Source organism: Rhopilema esculentum, chromosome 16 (assembly GCF_057945365.1).
Source record: "Rhopilema esculentum isolate cy_ngs chromosome 16, ASM5794536v1, whole genome shotgun sequence".
NCBI lineage: Eukaryota > Metazoa > Cnidaria > Scyphozoa > Rhizostomeae > Rhizostomatidae > Rhopilema > Rhopilema esculentum.
In genome coordinates this window covers 6,033,254-6,047,647 of record NC_142830.1, presented here as the reverse complement: position 1 = coordinate 6,047,647, position 14,394 = coordinate 6,033,254, and the positions used below count along the sequence as shown (strand labels likewise).

Sequence of the window (14,394 nt, the reverse complement as noted above, 5' to 3'; positions counted from 1 at the left end):
GGAATAACATATTTTCTTTTATTAAAGATCGAGTAAAATTCTTTGATCTCAGCTGATTTCTCACCCTATTTCAGGAAGTCAAATATTTGTTTTTTCTGGCTCATATTGAGTGTTTATTTTAGAAAATTAATAGTTCTCATATCTTACTACAAAATAAGTTTATCTTGGGAACATATTCCGGTTTAAGGAAAAAGGAGCATTTGTCTATGTTCTTTGCGATGATGCTGAGCAGAACAAGATCAACGCAATGTTGAAGCGTAGCGTCATCGTGTGAACAGGAGTGAATCCGATACGAAATGAATCCGGTATCGTGGGAACAGAGCTTAATATTTGTATCGGATTGGTTCAGTGAATCCGATATGAAATGAATCCGGTATCTTGGGAACGAATTGGGACGGCATTCCCCCAAGGAACTGTCCTCGGATCATTGCTTTTCCTTGTTTATATAAATAATCTCGCAGATGGTATGTCTTCTAGAGCTAATTCTTCAAAGGTGATAATTTTTAGGCAGGTCAATAACATAAACTAAACAATTATTTGTCAACTATGAATGGCAGATGAGCTTTAATCCAGATCCTTTAAATCAGGTAAGAAGATAATTTTTCTGCTCTAATATTCAACGATAACCGACTTACCTTCCTGAGGAAAATCACAAACCCATTCGTATGACAAATGACAAAAAACTCAGTTTTACAAATATTGAAAGAGCAACCATTATCAAAGCGAAGCGAGGGATCGGAGTTATCCTTGTTCTCTCTTGATATGTATCCCAAGATGTTCTTGATCAAATGTACAGTAGACCATATCTCGGGTACGGTGATGTGATTTATCATCTCCAAAACATGCTTGTTTCTTACACATTAGAATCGACGCAATACAAAGAAACCTTGGCTGTCAGTAAGGCATGGAATAGAACCAGTACTGACAGACTACTAGAGGAGCTTGGTTGGGAATCTCTTAGCAACAAACAAAGGTACCAAAGACCGTGCCTGTTTATGGGATTGTCAACGATCAAACTCCTTAGTACTTGGGAGATTGTATTCCAGTGAAAGTGATATACACTATAACTTGTGACAGCGGAGAGTTTCTAGGGAGGACAACGTTAGTACTGCAAGATACTCTAAAAGTTAAGAATAAAAGTTATAAGACTATTGGAAAGGTTAAGATTCTGAAATAGGAACATCGTAGACAATATCCCAGTCTAAAAAATTGTTGATTTTTATTACAAGACCACTAACAAATTCCATGTATGGAATCACCAACAGGCATGACTCCGCGCTCATAACTAGACTTGGCATTAGGTTTAGTGAACTTAATGAGCATAAATTTAAACACGATTTTGCCTGCCTAGCCCAATGTGCAGATGCGACGTAGAAGTCGAATTAATCGCTCATTTCTTTCTGCATTGTAATCATCATTTTCGCACCTGCTTGAAGAACGTTTTAATATCGAAAAATACCATTACCTGATGATCATCCATGTGTTTAATACTTTATGGTAGTAAAACGTACAACTCAATAGCCAACAAAATGATTTTTGAATACACCGTCTGAAATAATATAAATAAATTGTTTTCATTAAATTTTGTGTGTGTAGTGTTATTTTCAGTTTGGTGTAACTGTCAGTGTAAACTCTCGATAACCAAGGTTCTTTGCCTTTCACCCCAACAGTTAAGATTAACTTTGCAATGTAGTTGTTTTTTATATTTTAAATTTCATAGTTGTAAAGAAATAAATAAAACAACTTCAAACTTTACCCAAAGAGCTGAACATCTCCTAATTTACTTGTTTTTACTTGTAGAATTCCTAATATTTGCAAATGTAGTCAATTTTAAAGAACTTCTCAACTTTTGGACAAGGATCTTTAGGGTCAAAAGTCCAGTCTGCAACTTCACACGATGAATGTCCTGCACAATCGGATTTGAAAAAGACTTGGTTTTGAGGCGCAAATTTCTGGCAGCTGTCAACCCAGCCTGCAGATAATGGCTTGCCACACTGGCTTGAGGTTCTTTTGCCATACGAAACATTCTGTACATCAACCGTTCCCTTGTCACAACTGATAGTGATGTTATGAAGGTCGCATGCATGTAATGTTCGAATGTCACCTGAAAGAGGTTCAGTTTTAATCTTAGTAATGATTTTTGAAAGGAATCTTCGTGATTAGATTAGATGGGGGTTCCATTGTTGGGATTCCATCTTCACCCTCTCATCTATTGTATACAGAACACAGAGAAAATTCCGTCACAATTCTGAGACAGTTGATGTTGGACAAGATATCATTTGGTGATCAAGTCTTGATCTTTGGAGAAAGAGTATTGGTACTTTGGCCTGCACGGCGGTAGGTAAGAGCAAAGGGGGGGGAGGGGGGATGTGATACCAGTCTTTAAACATAATCTGTAATAAAAATGAGGAGTTTTTTGGCCAATCCAAGGGAGAACCCTTTCGTTAATTTTCCAACAGGTCGGCAACTGAAGGATGGCTCGTCCATTTGGGTCCTAGATACTCCCTTGAGCACAACAGCTAACAATGGTTTTGCTTGTTCGGCAAGGTTATTTGTGTTCTTAACAAATAGAAACATCAATTCAATCTTTTTTGTTGACAAGATGAGTTCATTAGGAAATGTATCACTAGAAACAGCATGAAAAGAAATTAAGCACTATTCCTTTTAGATTAAAGATCGAAATGGCTCTCCTATAATTCTATACCTACTAACAAGGGCATAAAGCAGTTGGAAAAACCAAAATAATTGCTTTAACGTCCTTGAGAAGGCAACAGACTATAGGCATCTGAAACATATAATAAAACTGACGGGAAAAGTGTATATCCTTCAATTAAAAAACGCGCACTTCATCAATTGTTCTGGTTAAAGCTTGTGTCCCGTTAGTCAAGCGTTCACGCTAAAAAATTAGCTCTATAGGTAATTGTTGAGAATAAGTCCTCCTTTGCTGATTGAAGGTGTAACAATAGCCTAAGCAGAAGATGGGAATTTAAGTGACCATGGAGATTCATTTGAACATGGGATCTTCAAGACAGAAAATGTAACGTTGATCCTTTTCTTTTGATTTTGGAGGTTTGTTAAACCTATTCAGCAGGCTATTAAAAAACCTAAAAGAAAGTTTAGCGTAATTTGCTGTAATGTAGTCATGGCAACAGCGGATTTTCCTGCTATGATTTCTTGGCAGCTTTCAGTGCTTAATCGATAAGAGAGCAATAGCGACACAAGGATTCAAGAAATTAAAGCACCTAGGCTGGCTTGTTACCTTTTCCTTGCTTGAGCTTGTAAATAAATTCAGAAGAAGCGTGTCCCGTGCATTCCGGGTTTTCGGGATAGCATTTTTTGTAGGTCTGGTCACCAGTGCAGCGTTCTGAAGTGGTTTTGCTTGCCAGCGAATCCATGTGAGCCTGCGTTCTACCATAGCATTCTCCCCAGAAATGGAGTGCAAAACCAACATATTGCTCTTTTGCACTTCTTTTTGTGTTCATTTCCCTCACCTTAGCTTCACAAGTGCATGCCAGGCTACAATGAATCGAATTGAAAGATGTTTCAAAAAATTTGCTTTGAATTGGGATTGATGGCAGCCGCAATAAACACTTGGCTTAGATGTTGCAGTTTTGTACAAAACTCTACAGATGATGTGATAAAAGCACAATGAAATTTAAGAAAAAAAATGTTACTTGTGAGCTGAAGAAAGAAGCATTAAAAATGTTTATAATGAAATTGGATCAGGATTAAACCGAGATCTGTTTCCTGCAATAGAATACAAAATAAGTCGATCGATGGCATTGCTGGAAATTTTAGAGGTAATGAATTGAATGTGTGAACTGAGGTAATGAATTGAAGACGAGTTTTGTTAATGGCTAGATCATTTCACATTTCGACGAAAGAACCGGATGAAGTGTTGAAAATTTTGACTGTGGAGAGTATGGGCTTTATTTAGATCGTGAAGTAGACTTAGATATTTGTCACTTTTCCGCTTAGTGTTGATATCATAAAAATAGTACTTATGATAATTAGAATTACGCAATTTCTTTTCGTTCCAAGATTAAGGCTTTTTGTTCTTGAATGTTAATTTTTTGTGATATCTATTCTGAAGATTTGACTTCTATAGCTTGCATGTATTTGTATTCAAACAAAGATAATGCTCGTATTTTTAATCTGGGGGTAAAAGAAAAACACGAAAATAGTTGCTCAAGATTTGTCACAAAATTGTGTGAAATTTTGACAATAATTACTATAAGAGTCGCCAATCACGCTTGCTAAAACTTCATTCGATGGCACTTTGCAAAAAGGGACAACTCACCTTTGAAAAGTGCTGTAACACAGGAAGAATATAAACAGAAATGTAGCGTCAATATTTTGTACAGGTTGCGGGATATGAGAGAAGAATGAAGGAAAATAAAGAGAATGAGCATGTAAATAAAAGCTGAACATGAGTGTAGCTAGAATATTAAAGAAGATAGAAGAAGCAGATTCATTTGTTTCTAAAGAACTTTAGCATATACGGGCTTCAGATACTGATCTCTCAGATTGCGCTTTTATACCTTATTCGCTGCCTTTGAAGCAAATCTCTACAACTAGAAATGAGCTTATTAGCTGTTTTTTCAAAGTTCAAAGCAAAATTTACCTTTGAAGGCATGGATCCAGGGGGGGGGGGGGGGTGTTCGATAATAATTGGATGCTGGAGCCACACCATTCAGGTGACTGGTAAATGATGGAAACGCCCATTTTTAAAATCCGATTTTTGCTTGAAGATAAAGAAAGAAAGAAAGAAAGAAAGAAAGAAAGAAAGAAAGAAAGAAAGAAAGAAAGAAAGAAAGAAAGAAAGAAAGAAAGAAAGAAGATAAACAAAGTAATTTTTGCATCGTTTTGTTGCAATTGGATAACTAAAAGGATTTTTACCGAATCGAGGCAAAATTTATCGAAGGACTCAGAAATATTGGGGGGTTTTACACCCCGCACATCCAGAGTTTTTAAATTTGACCACACGAGCAGAAATTAGAAGATGAGATACATTTAAATTTGCAAGACCTGTTAAATCTGTCACAGAATTTCTGAGATATAGTTAGTGAGAGAAAATATTTGTCTTAATTGATTATTGTTGTTTTGTTTTGGTTCATTGGTTTAGAACTCTCACTTCTAAATTCTGAAATTCTAAAATTCTTCATGTCATCATAAGTTCACCATACCATTCTCGTGAATCGAAAATGGCAAACTGTTCTTTCAGATTCCTTATAAAGGGTAACCAGAAGATTTTTCTATGCCCATACTATTTTTGAATACATCACCCAATTGAATCTTTCAGGTAACTTATTCTAATTTCAAAGAAAAAGAAGTCGCTCCTCATTTCCACAAAACAGAAACATAACATATTCATTTTTCACAGTCTGTAGTCAGAGTCACATTCAAATCTTTCTGGTGTCACAAGATTCATTATCGGAAGTAAATATATGTGTGGTTTCTATTGTTGTATACTTTATTCCGTGGACCGGGCTATGCAGGAATTAGAGAGACACCATATTATATCAACAAAAGCTTTAATATTTATTTACAACCAAAATCACTATTCCATCACAGCATGTTACAATCTCCCTACTGTACTGATCTAATTGCTGACGTGCTGCGTTCTATTTCGCTGCGCACGCCGCTGCACAGTACCATTATGGTTATAACCTTACTTCACAACAACTATTGAAAAAACAACCCTCTTCAAATCACTTACTGGTGCATGTATCCGACAATGTTAGCCCATTTTATTCTGTAGCGATCATTCACAAGAAGGTCCTTTACACCTGCACTGTACTCATCGTAGCAACCAACTTTTTCATAATTTCTCGCACAGGTTGACAACCCACTGCCTTGAAAAGAGAAGTACAACGCTTAGTTCCAGTTTCAAAGATGTTTCGTTCCCTTGTCAAGTATACCTCTGAAGTTGAAACAAGCCGAAGTTTGCTTGACTGAGCTGCTACTGTATTCTCTCTAATGAGCGCCCCTCTCCAATGCACACCCCCACCCCCTAAATATTTAAAAAACAGATTGAGAGCAACAAATCATCACAATAGTCATCAGTCAAAACATGGGTAGCTTCAAATGGGGAAATTCTCTTTTCAATATCAAGAGTTTAAGTTGATTATGTACAGTCAATTCAACCTTTGAAAAGTCCTTGTTGTTCCAAGTACTCTGACAACTGGTCATAGACTACTCTTTCCATAATTTTTGATACGGTAGGCAAAACCGAGATGGGCCAATAATTGTCGATTGACTTCAAACTTCCAGACTTAAAGAGGAATATCACCAACTGCCTTAGTGACCTGTTTATGATATTGGTCAAGGGCTTTGCCAGTACGTAAGAAGCGTCTTTCAGTAGCCTAGCTGGTATATCGTCGTGGCCTGGAGCTTTATTCGATTTTAGTCCTAGAAGATGACGGAGGACCTTTTGCTTAGTGACATGTTTAAAGATGAATCGAGTCTGGGCTTGTTCGATCTCGCCTTCGTTTTGCCAAATGGAGCATGATGGTAGAAGGCTGCTAGGCTGCACAGCTTTTTGGCACATGTAGTGAAAGCCTTTCAAAAACCATCAGCTATTTTTTCCTTTTTTTATCTTCCATTTTGCCAGCTATTTCAAAGACTTTTGAATTAATGTGTGAAGCATTTCCTTGAGGGTGTAACGTTTCAAGAATTTTTCAAAACTGTTTTGGATTTTTTACATTTTCTTCAATTAGATTTTGGTTATACTGGGCTTTACTCTTCCTTATACTTGCAGTCACCTTGTTACGATATTTCTTATAGTTATACCAATCATTATCATTATTACTCTTTTTTGCCTCCATATTGTTGATTTTATCTTTAAATATATACAAAACATGACTATATACAACTATAACATAAATGTAGCTTGTTAGCCCATCACTACTTCAAAAGCTCAATCTTACAATATAGGGCGTAAATATAACACGTAGAAGGAGACTGGGACGAGTAGGAATCCCCCAAGATGGCATGGGCTGCAAAATGTACTGACTTCACAACAAGTCTGATACAATTTGCATACAATGCAAATCTTTAATTTCTTTTTGGCTTGTAACTTTTGGCTGTCTAGTTTTATTTTGTTGACGATATCTTTCTGCTCTACGAAATGAGGGTTTTATTCGAAATGTGATTTCAGACTTTTTGAAATTAAAGGCTTCAACTTTAGAAAAACGGACGAACAGTGGGAAATATGTCCACTCAGTAATTTCATGGCGAAGCTCCTGTGTGTGTACTTGGCACAATGAATTTTCTGGCAATGGTGTGTATGCAATTCATTATTGAAAACAGAGATACTTGATTTTCACTTACCTGCTACACCTGTCAGTGTCAGGGCACAGATGTAAGACACAAGGTTGATAAGAACGTACATGAAGACAAGTGCTTTGATTCTGTTAAAAAGAGAAAAGCAAGGCCCTAAATAAAACAATTTTATACTATAGCATATTAATTTGAGTTCGCAAAATCATAGGCATATCCTGAATATTAGAGCCACTGCTGAAAATACGTCTAGAATGGATGCAGCTATTCATACTTCTTAAAAGTGGTTGCAAAATTAATTAAAGAAGAGAGAAAGTCATTTGATGATATACTTTGTGAAAAACACTACATGCTTCCATGCAACTTTTTCTTCAAAGTAACTAAACATGCTGGAAATGAACAGTTTATCGACGTACCCCGAATCTTTGTTTCTGGTCCAGAAGCAATGGTCTTTAGATGTGACTCAATGATTTATGATTTAGATGTGATGTGACGGTCAACTACTCTTTAGCACTGTCTAGTATGCTTTGCTGTTCCCTCATTATCCAATGAGAACGTTTTACTAATAATATATTGTGTTTTACATAACAACTAGTCTATTCATTTGTCGCAATACAAATGATCTCTTCATAATTCCTCGAAAAAGTAAAAATGATCACCATGGAAATTGCGGATCTTTCCAAGAAAAATGAATTTTTATCTATTACTTCAATTTTCAGGTTATACATTTTTAATTATTTGCTAAACTCAGACAAAGGACACCCTCTGAAGATCAGCCAAAACTTCATTCTTAAAAACGGTTGTGCATTGCATTCCCATTAACCCACTTGAAAAACGAAAAGTTTAAAAACGGGACTCAGAGTGGATCAGTTTCAACCCGGGTATTATTCAACCCACCTGTGGGTTATTGGTAACGCCAAACATGGGCTCCGATACATGTTGGAAAGTGGGTGGGGGGGGGGAAAGGCCAAAATTAACACCCATAACCAAAGATTTTGAAAAAATCTCTATTGCCTTGCATGAAAGTTGGGGTGCCATGCCCCTCCGGCTACCCTTTAGCAGAGGCCATGCCAAATCCAGATAACTTTTGGTCCACTTACTACAACAACAGCGTTATACAAGAAATACGAGGACTATTGGTGTAAATGCTGATTTCTCTCACAGCTCTTCATGTTTTGGTTTCTGTTTGTAATTATCTAAATCTGATTTACCTGAAGAGGCGTTGATAAGCCTCGCTGTTTGTTGTTGCAAAAGCCCTAGCCTGCGCGCAGGCTTAACGAAAAAGGCAACTTTGACAGAGATCTAGAAAGAAACAATTTGATAGGGTTTCCTTATAATACCTTTCTCTGTATTCCTTCCGCACTGCGATTTTTTCAAACAAATCAAGCACATAACAAAGTCATTTTGCTGAGCTACGGAAAAATCGGTTGTCCGCAATAATTTTAAATTGCGTTTCCCAAGTTCACATCTCTCTCTCTCTCTTCACGGCTTTTTAGAAACATGGCTTGTACCAATACTGAACTTTTCAAACAAACGCGGCGTGTTCATGGTTTGGGCACAGAATAGAGGATTGGGTTCCAAGCGTTGAACTCGAAGTCGCCAAGTGTATGTGCGTTTAAGTGGGTGCGCTTTATTTGATCTCGTGAATAATATGAATTAATTTCTCTCTTACAACCTGAATAAATACAATGCAGTTCTTTATCAGCTTTGAACCAAGCGCGGGCCACATTAGACAACGTGACGGGCCACAATGTGGCCCGCGGGCCACGCGTCGGACAAGCCTGCATTAAAACATTACAATCCACGAGCCTGTCAATGCTGTCTACATTTCTGTAGATTTCTTTTGAAATATTTAGCTACAAAGATTGCTAGCTTAAAGTGTTCAAGGCAGCTATGGCTTATTCTTTCTTGCTGAGCATTTGTATGCATTCCCTGGGTACTAGAACTACATAAATTCGAGAGCGGAAATAGAAGATAGGAGTGGTGAAGCGGAGGAGCGTCTATCTGAAAAGAAGGAAAAGTGGCTCCTCACTCATTCTCGTTTTGATGTTTGGTTACGTTCTGCAAAAAATGTTAAATGTTAGAGAATGTTAGAGAAATTTTTCGCGTTAACTAGGGAGAGCTTGAGTTATCAGGTATAACAGCTTCAGCTGACAAAGTTTAATAGCTTTAAAAAGAGGTTAACATGAGCGAAGTCTTATACACATGGGCATAAAACAAACGCGGGACCCCTTTTTGGTCGGGGGATTTGTGTTATCGAACTAAGGTGCCTTAACCTGCGTTGCTAGTCTCAAGAACCCCATCTTCAATCAAAACGAATGTTACCTGAAATTAATATTTTAACTTTTCTTTAAACATCAAACACCTAACCAACTTTTTCTTTAGTAATTTTATTTTGCTTCTCTACCCCTATAAAGATAAATCCTTTTAAAACTTATTCTACTCAATATTTTTTAACACAGGCTACTCATGAACACAGCTCATGAAAACTAATAAACCAGCCGTTTGTTCTGCAATCTAAGTTGTTATCTGGACAACTCAAGAAGGAGAAATACTTCCAAAGACTTTTATGGTTTCCATGACTATTCCAATTTTATTGCTTTCCTTATTTGTTTCAAAGAAAAAAAAGTGAAAAGTTTTTCAATGTCAAGACACAGCATCAGCTTTCGAATAGAAATGATGAACTGAAGATTAAAGGGAATGAATCAGCATAAGAGGTCGAGCGCTGCGGGGGGCTCTTTGAAAAACGTGATCAAGCACCCACCCAGCACATGGCAGCGCATTTCATGTGATCAGTTAAGGCGGACTAATCAAAATTCGCGAATTTGAAATGCCTGATCAGCAGATATTGACATTAGGGTATACCTAGTCTACTTATTCATTCCCTTTAAGCTGCATGAGCCATAAATGATGCTTATGTCAAATATCTTCAAATGAAGGAATTCTTCAATTTTGTGTAAGACAGATTCTTTAACTGTTAATTGCATTAGAATAAGAAACACAGTCTCTTCCTGGGATTAGTATAACGTACACGCTATTCCACATAGCGTGAAAATATGTTGTATCCTCAAAATATGGCATCCATTTTATCAATTGCATTGGTTTCCTAAAAGAGCTTAGGCCTATTTAAACGCATCTGATAGAAGATTGGCTAAGATAAGTTGCATGAAGTGAAAGTTTTCAGAGTATCCCTAAAACTATGAAAAATTCTGATTGCGAATAAAGATAAACATTTACAATGCATGCTATGTCAAGTTGTATTTTTTTCTTTTGTACGCTGCTTTTTTTTGTACCTTTGTTTGATATCAAGCATGACAATATCTGGTAAAATTATTCCTGAAGACGATTAGGGTCACATCAATGTTGGACTAAATCTAAATCAAAGTCTAGGAACTCTGCTTTTATAATTTAATGATGCTGACACCCTATGGTTAAATGCATTTGAAATCAAACAAAATTTCTCCCTTAGAAAAGAGAAGTCTTTTGCTAACCACTGACTAAGACAAAACTGACTAAAATGACACATCTTTTCATTGGCTTTCATATTTTCAAACTAGTAACACCGATTTACAACGTTGAACCGATATATGCTTTTTCAATCTTTTTTGTAATTTTTTTTCTGCTGATGTTTTGTTTTTGACATGCTTTCATAAGCTACTTCAGTGTAACTTATAACTTGTAAACAAATTCTGAATATTCATGTCCCAGGCACTCTTTGTGTTCTTCGGTGCATCCATTGTACTCTTCATCTCCCGTGCAACGTTTTGATTGCTCTTGCAAACTGTACTTGTCAAGGTCCTCCTGTGTTCGTCCGTAGCATTCCCCGTAATAGTGAAGGGCAAATCCAGTATACTTTTTACCACCAGCCAGCGTATTTGCTAACACAGCAGCCGCACGACACTTGCAAGCAAGGCTTTAAATAAAGCAAGACATTTTGACTGATGCCATTTATTTATAAAATTGACAATGTGATGCTTCTATAGAATGGTAGCCATGGGAATATAATTCATAGTAATTGGGATCTCCATTTCTAACTAAAAGCTAATCGGGACAATAGATGCAAGCAAGATAAACATGAATCTCAAAGGCTCTATGAAAAAGTCAAAGAAGCTATCGTTAGGTGATATCCTGGATGACTTTTGAATTTGTCGTTTGTTAACAGAATAGTATGTAAGCATGATGTCTCTACTGTTTTTAAAATTTGTACATTTCAAGCAATCCCCTTAGCAGATTATAATCTTTCATTCAAATCGGGGGTTCAGAGGGACGCAAAATTAGGGTCAAAAATACCTACCTGCGAGAAAAGGCTACAATAATTGGTATTGCAATTACCATGCTGTTGATTGGTTCATTTGGTTTCTCTGCATTATTGATACGCCTGAGACAAAAACTGTTTCTTAATTAATTTTTAGGCTTTTACAAGAGTTGAAATTGATTTACACTTACTGGTGCATGTAGTCTCTAATTTGATCCCACTTTATGTTGTACCGATCAAAAATAAGAAGATCTTCAACTTTAGGATTTCTTTTATCGTAGCAGCCGACTCTGGTGTAATTACGGTCACATGTTGTAAGACCGCTGTCTATAGAAGGAAGTTAAAATACATTTTAAATAATAAAACTAAAATGTATTCGCTTTATTTGATACTCTTTTTAACAAGGAGTTTTTTCATATGTTGGTATTTGAAGGCTCTAAGTGCCTTCTTTGAATTAAGGCTGAAATCAGGGATGTATAATCAAGAGGGCTTAGGTGAATGAATGACTCACACTTGCTTATGCAAAGTAACGTGTATCTATGTATTTTTTTATTATAATTTTATAATAAGCTGACTTACCTGCTTTGAAATCAAACGCAAATGTTGAGTGCTTTCCTACTCCAATGCAAACATCATCTGCATCTTCACACAAATCAGTTGTACTTTTCATCACGCAATTTCCACCATGTTTAAGCGCAGCTAGTTCATCTTTCTTTGTGCCTCTGCAGACCCAGTTATATCCGTAGTCCGTTTGGAGTGCAAAGCCTGTATACATCTCTTCACCCGAACGTTTGTTTTGGGATTTCACTTCCTCCCCGCATTGACATGCAAAGCTAGAGTGAGTACGATGATGGTATTAAAGCTAGTAACGAAACCCATACTTCATAGAACCCAAAATACCTAACATGGTAAGCCAGCGATGCTGAAGGTTTATGATAGAAAAGAACAAAAAGAAAACTTTCTCAAGATTTTGAGAGGTATCAAATAAAAAAAGGTTTCAAGCACCATGCATATCACAAATTTGGTCCAATCAAACAGCGCAAACGCCTTTGGTAGCGCAAAATTTCAAGACAGCCTAGAAAAGCAGAAACAAAACATATCAACATATATTTTGTCCTCGCTTCTTATCAAAGTATGAAGCTACGTAATGGGTTAGTTGCCGCTGATAAGTCAAAAGTAAGGAACCAATCAAATGTTTAATTCTTTCTCACACGTTACTTTAGATCCAGAACTGGGATTCAATTTCTGCTCTGCGTACCTTTAGTCCTAATGCAACGTCTATACTCTTGAGTATCGTCGGACGAAGACTTACTTAATATATCATTGTTCCGCTCTTCCCCTACTATTTTTCAAAGCGGTATTGACCTTCATTATAATGTTCAAAACATTCATTAATCTGAGAATTCTTATATAACTAGATCTCCTAACATTGATAAGAAAACCTGAAAATTTAGATTTGCTTGATAACTTACGTTGGTAAGAACAGTTCAAAATCTTGATGAAATTCTCTTCTTTCCAGTATGATTTCTCCTTCGAAATCTACGTAGCAGCCTCGTTTCTCCATGGCAAACTTACAATTGGCAATCGCTTGCTGGACTGAAAAAGTCATTTCAACATTGAATCACAATCAAAGCATAAGTAAAGTATTACAAATTGGAGGAAAAGTTACAAATTACCAGCAATAATCCAATTGCAATAGCCTCAGTGAAGTCTCAGTAAAGTTACAATTATCCAATTATACACTATCAGAAAGTCTAGAATGTATACATCGGTATGAGTAGGGATACACTACATTGCATGTTAGATATTTTAATTGAAACGCAAATAGGCTCACCTTGCAGGACACACAGAAGAAGGCTCGCAACAATCTTAAAAGTCGTTTTCATTTTAATCAGAGTGCCTGAAAAGAAAAAAATTGCGTTATCGATTGTTATTATCTTCAACGTCTATCATTATCATCTTCCAGACGTTAGTTAATTAAAGACAAATTTTCAGATATCTAGTGTATTTTTACCGAAAATTTATCTTCAATATAAATAAATATAAAGATATAAACATATAGGAAAAGAATTCTCAATGCAAACAGATGTGCCATTTTGGAATTGTCATCTTTACCCTAATGTGTATACTAATGTGTATACTTGTGTCATTAATATGTTTAAACCTTTATGATAACCAACTGAAAATGCCACCTCTCTCTCTATGGCTAAGCAAAACCCAAATGATATATGCAAACGATGACAAGTATTGAAGAGCTCATTCTAATTTCCGATATCAAACAGTATCATAAAAGACATATCAGTGTAAAGAAAGACAAACATAGTAACTTATTACTTCTTGAGGCTGCCTACCTGTCCTTCTTCTGGGAAAATTGTACTGATTTCTCCAACAGCTGATTGCAGTCTGTACAATACATAAGATGTAAGCAACTTTTTATTGCGTTTTGCACCTGAGAAGCAATGCAAATATTAAAATTCAGGAACCATTTAAATACAATAGAGATTTTTCACTTCAACTTGCATTTAGTGACTCAAGATTATTCTAAAAGCAGATTCTGTACTTTTAATCCAAGTAGGCTATAGGTTTTTGACACAAATGCAAAATGTGTGAAAAGCTGTTTGTGGCCAAGATAATGGTGATTCATTTTTTATTCAGGTATGAAGCTGAAAAAATACACTTGCAAATCAATATCCGGATTAAAATAAATAAACGTCAATGATTGCACAAAATATCGCACATCTGTTTTTAAATTCAAACAATTTTGATTCCTATCAAAAGAAAAATAATCGTTTGCAATGAATAATTCCTGAAACGGATCAGAAGAAAAGTATTCTGAATAGAACGCCCTAATCTGCTGA

General features: G+C 36.2%; 2 protein-coding genes across 3 annotated transcripts; both read right to left on the bottom strand.

Annotated features, from left to right (window-relative positions):
• Positions 1-1,779: 1,779 nt before the first annotated feature.
• On the bottom strand, positions 1,780-7,877 carry LOC135682754 (uncharacterized). Its single transcript, XM_065197774.2, has 5 exons — positions 7,698-7,877; positions 7,333-7,412; positions 5,720-5,855; positions 3,260-3,516; positions 1,780-2,104 (listed from the first exon to the last, which is right to left on the bottom strand). The coding sequence occupies exons 2-5, from the start codon at positions 7,391-7,393 to the stop codon at positions 1,806-1,808; spliced, it is 753 nt and encodes a 250-aa protein (XP_065053846.2). The 5' UTR covers positions 7,394-7,412; positions 7,698-7,877; the 3' UTR covers positions 1,780-1,805.
• Positions 7,878-10,808: 2,931 nt separating this feature from the next.
• Positions 10,809-13,981, bottom strand: LOC135682753 (uncharacterized). Of its 2 annotated transcripts, none has more exons than XM_065197772.2 (6): positions 13,888-13,981; positions 13,371-13,436; positions 13,009-13,132; positions 12,116-12,369; positions 11,728-11,863; positions 10,809-11,194 (listed from the first exon to the last, which is right to left on the bottom strand). In XM_065197772.2, exons 2-6 carry the CDS (start codon positions 13,420-13,422, stop codon positions 10,951-10,953), a joined length of 810 nt encoding a protein of 269 aa, XP_065053844.2. In that variant the 5' UTR covers positions 13,423-13,436; positions 13,888-13,981; the 3' UTR covers positions 10,809-10,950. The 2 variants fall into 2 exon arrangements, with proteins under 2 accessions (XP_065053844.2, XP_065053845.2); XM_065197773.2 differs by having other exon boundaries at positions 13,871-13,952.
• Positions 13,982-14,394: the final 413 nt, after the last annotated feature.

Excerpts from the sequence above, each read along its gene's own strand:
- LOC135682753 (XM_065197772.2), bottom strand. The coding sequence starts at position 13,422 with ATGAAAACGACTTTTAAGATTGTTGCGAGCCTTCTTCTGTGTGTCCTG. Across the intron at positions 11,864-12,115 it reads TGCGTTTGATTTCAAAGCAG|ACAGCGGTCTTACAACATGT; the intron begins GTAAGTCAGCTT and ends TTCCTTCTATAG. Across the intron at positions 11,195-11,727 it reads ATTAGAGACTACATGCACCA|CCTTGCTTGCAAGTGTCGTG; the intron begins GTAAGTGTAAAT and ends CTTTATTTAAAG.
- LOC135682754 (XM_065197774.2), bottom strand. The coding sequence starts at position 7,393 with ATGTACGTTCTTATCAACCTTGTGTCTTACATCTGTGCCCTGACACTG. Across the intron at positions 5,856-7,332 it reads GACACTGACAGGTGTAGCAG|GCAGTGGGTTGTCAACCTGT; the intron begins GTAAGTGAAAAT and ends TCTCTTTTCAAG. Across the intron at positions 2,105-3,259 it reads CAAGCTCAAGCAAGGAAAAG|GTGACATTCGAACATTACAT; the intron begins GTAACAAGCCAG and ends AACCTCTTTCAG.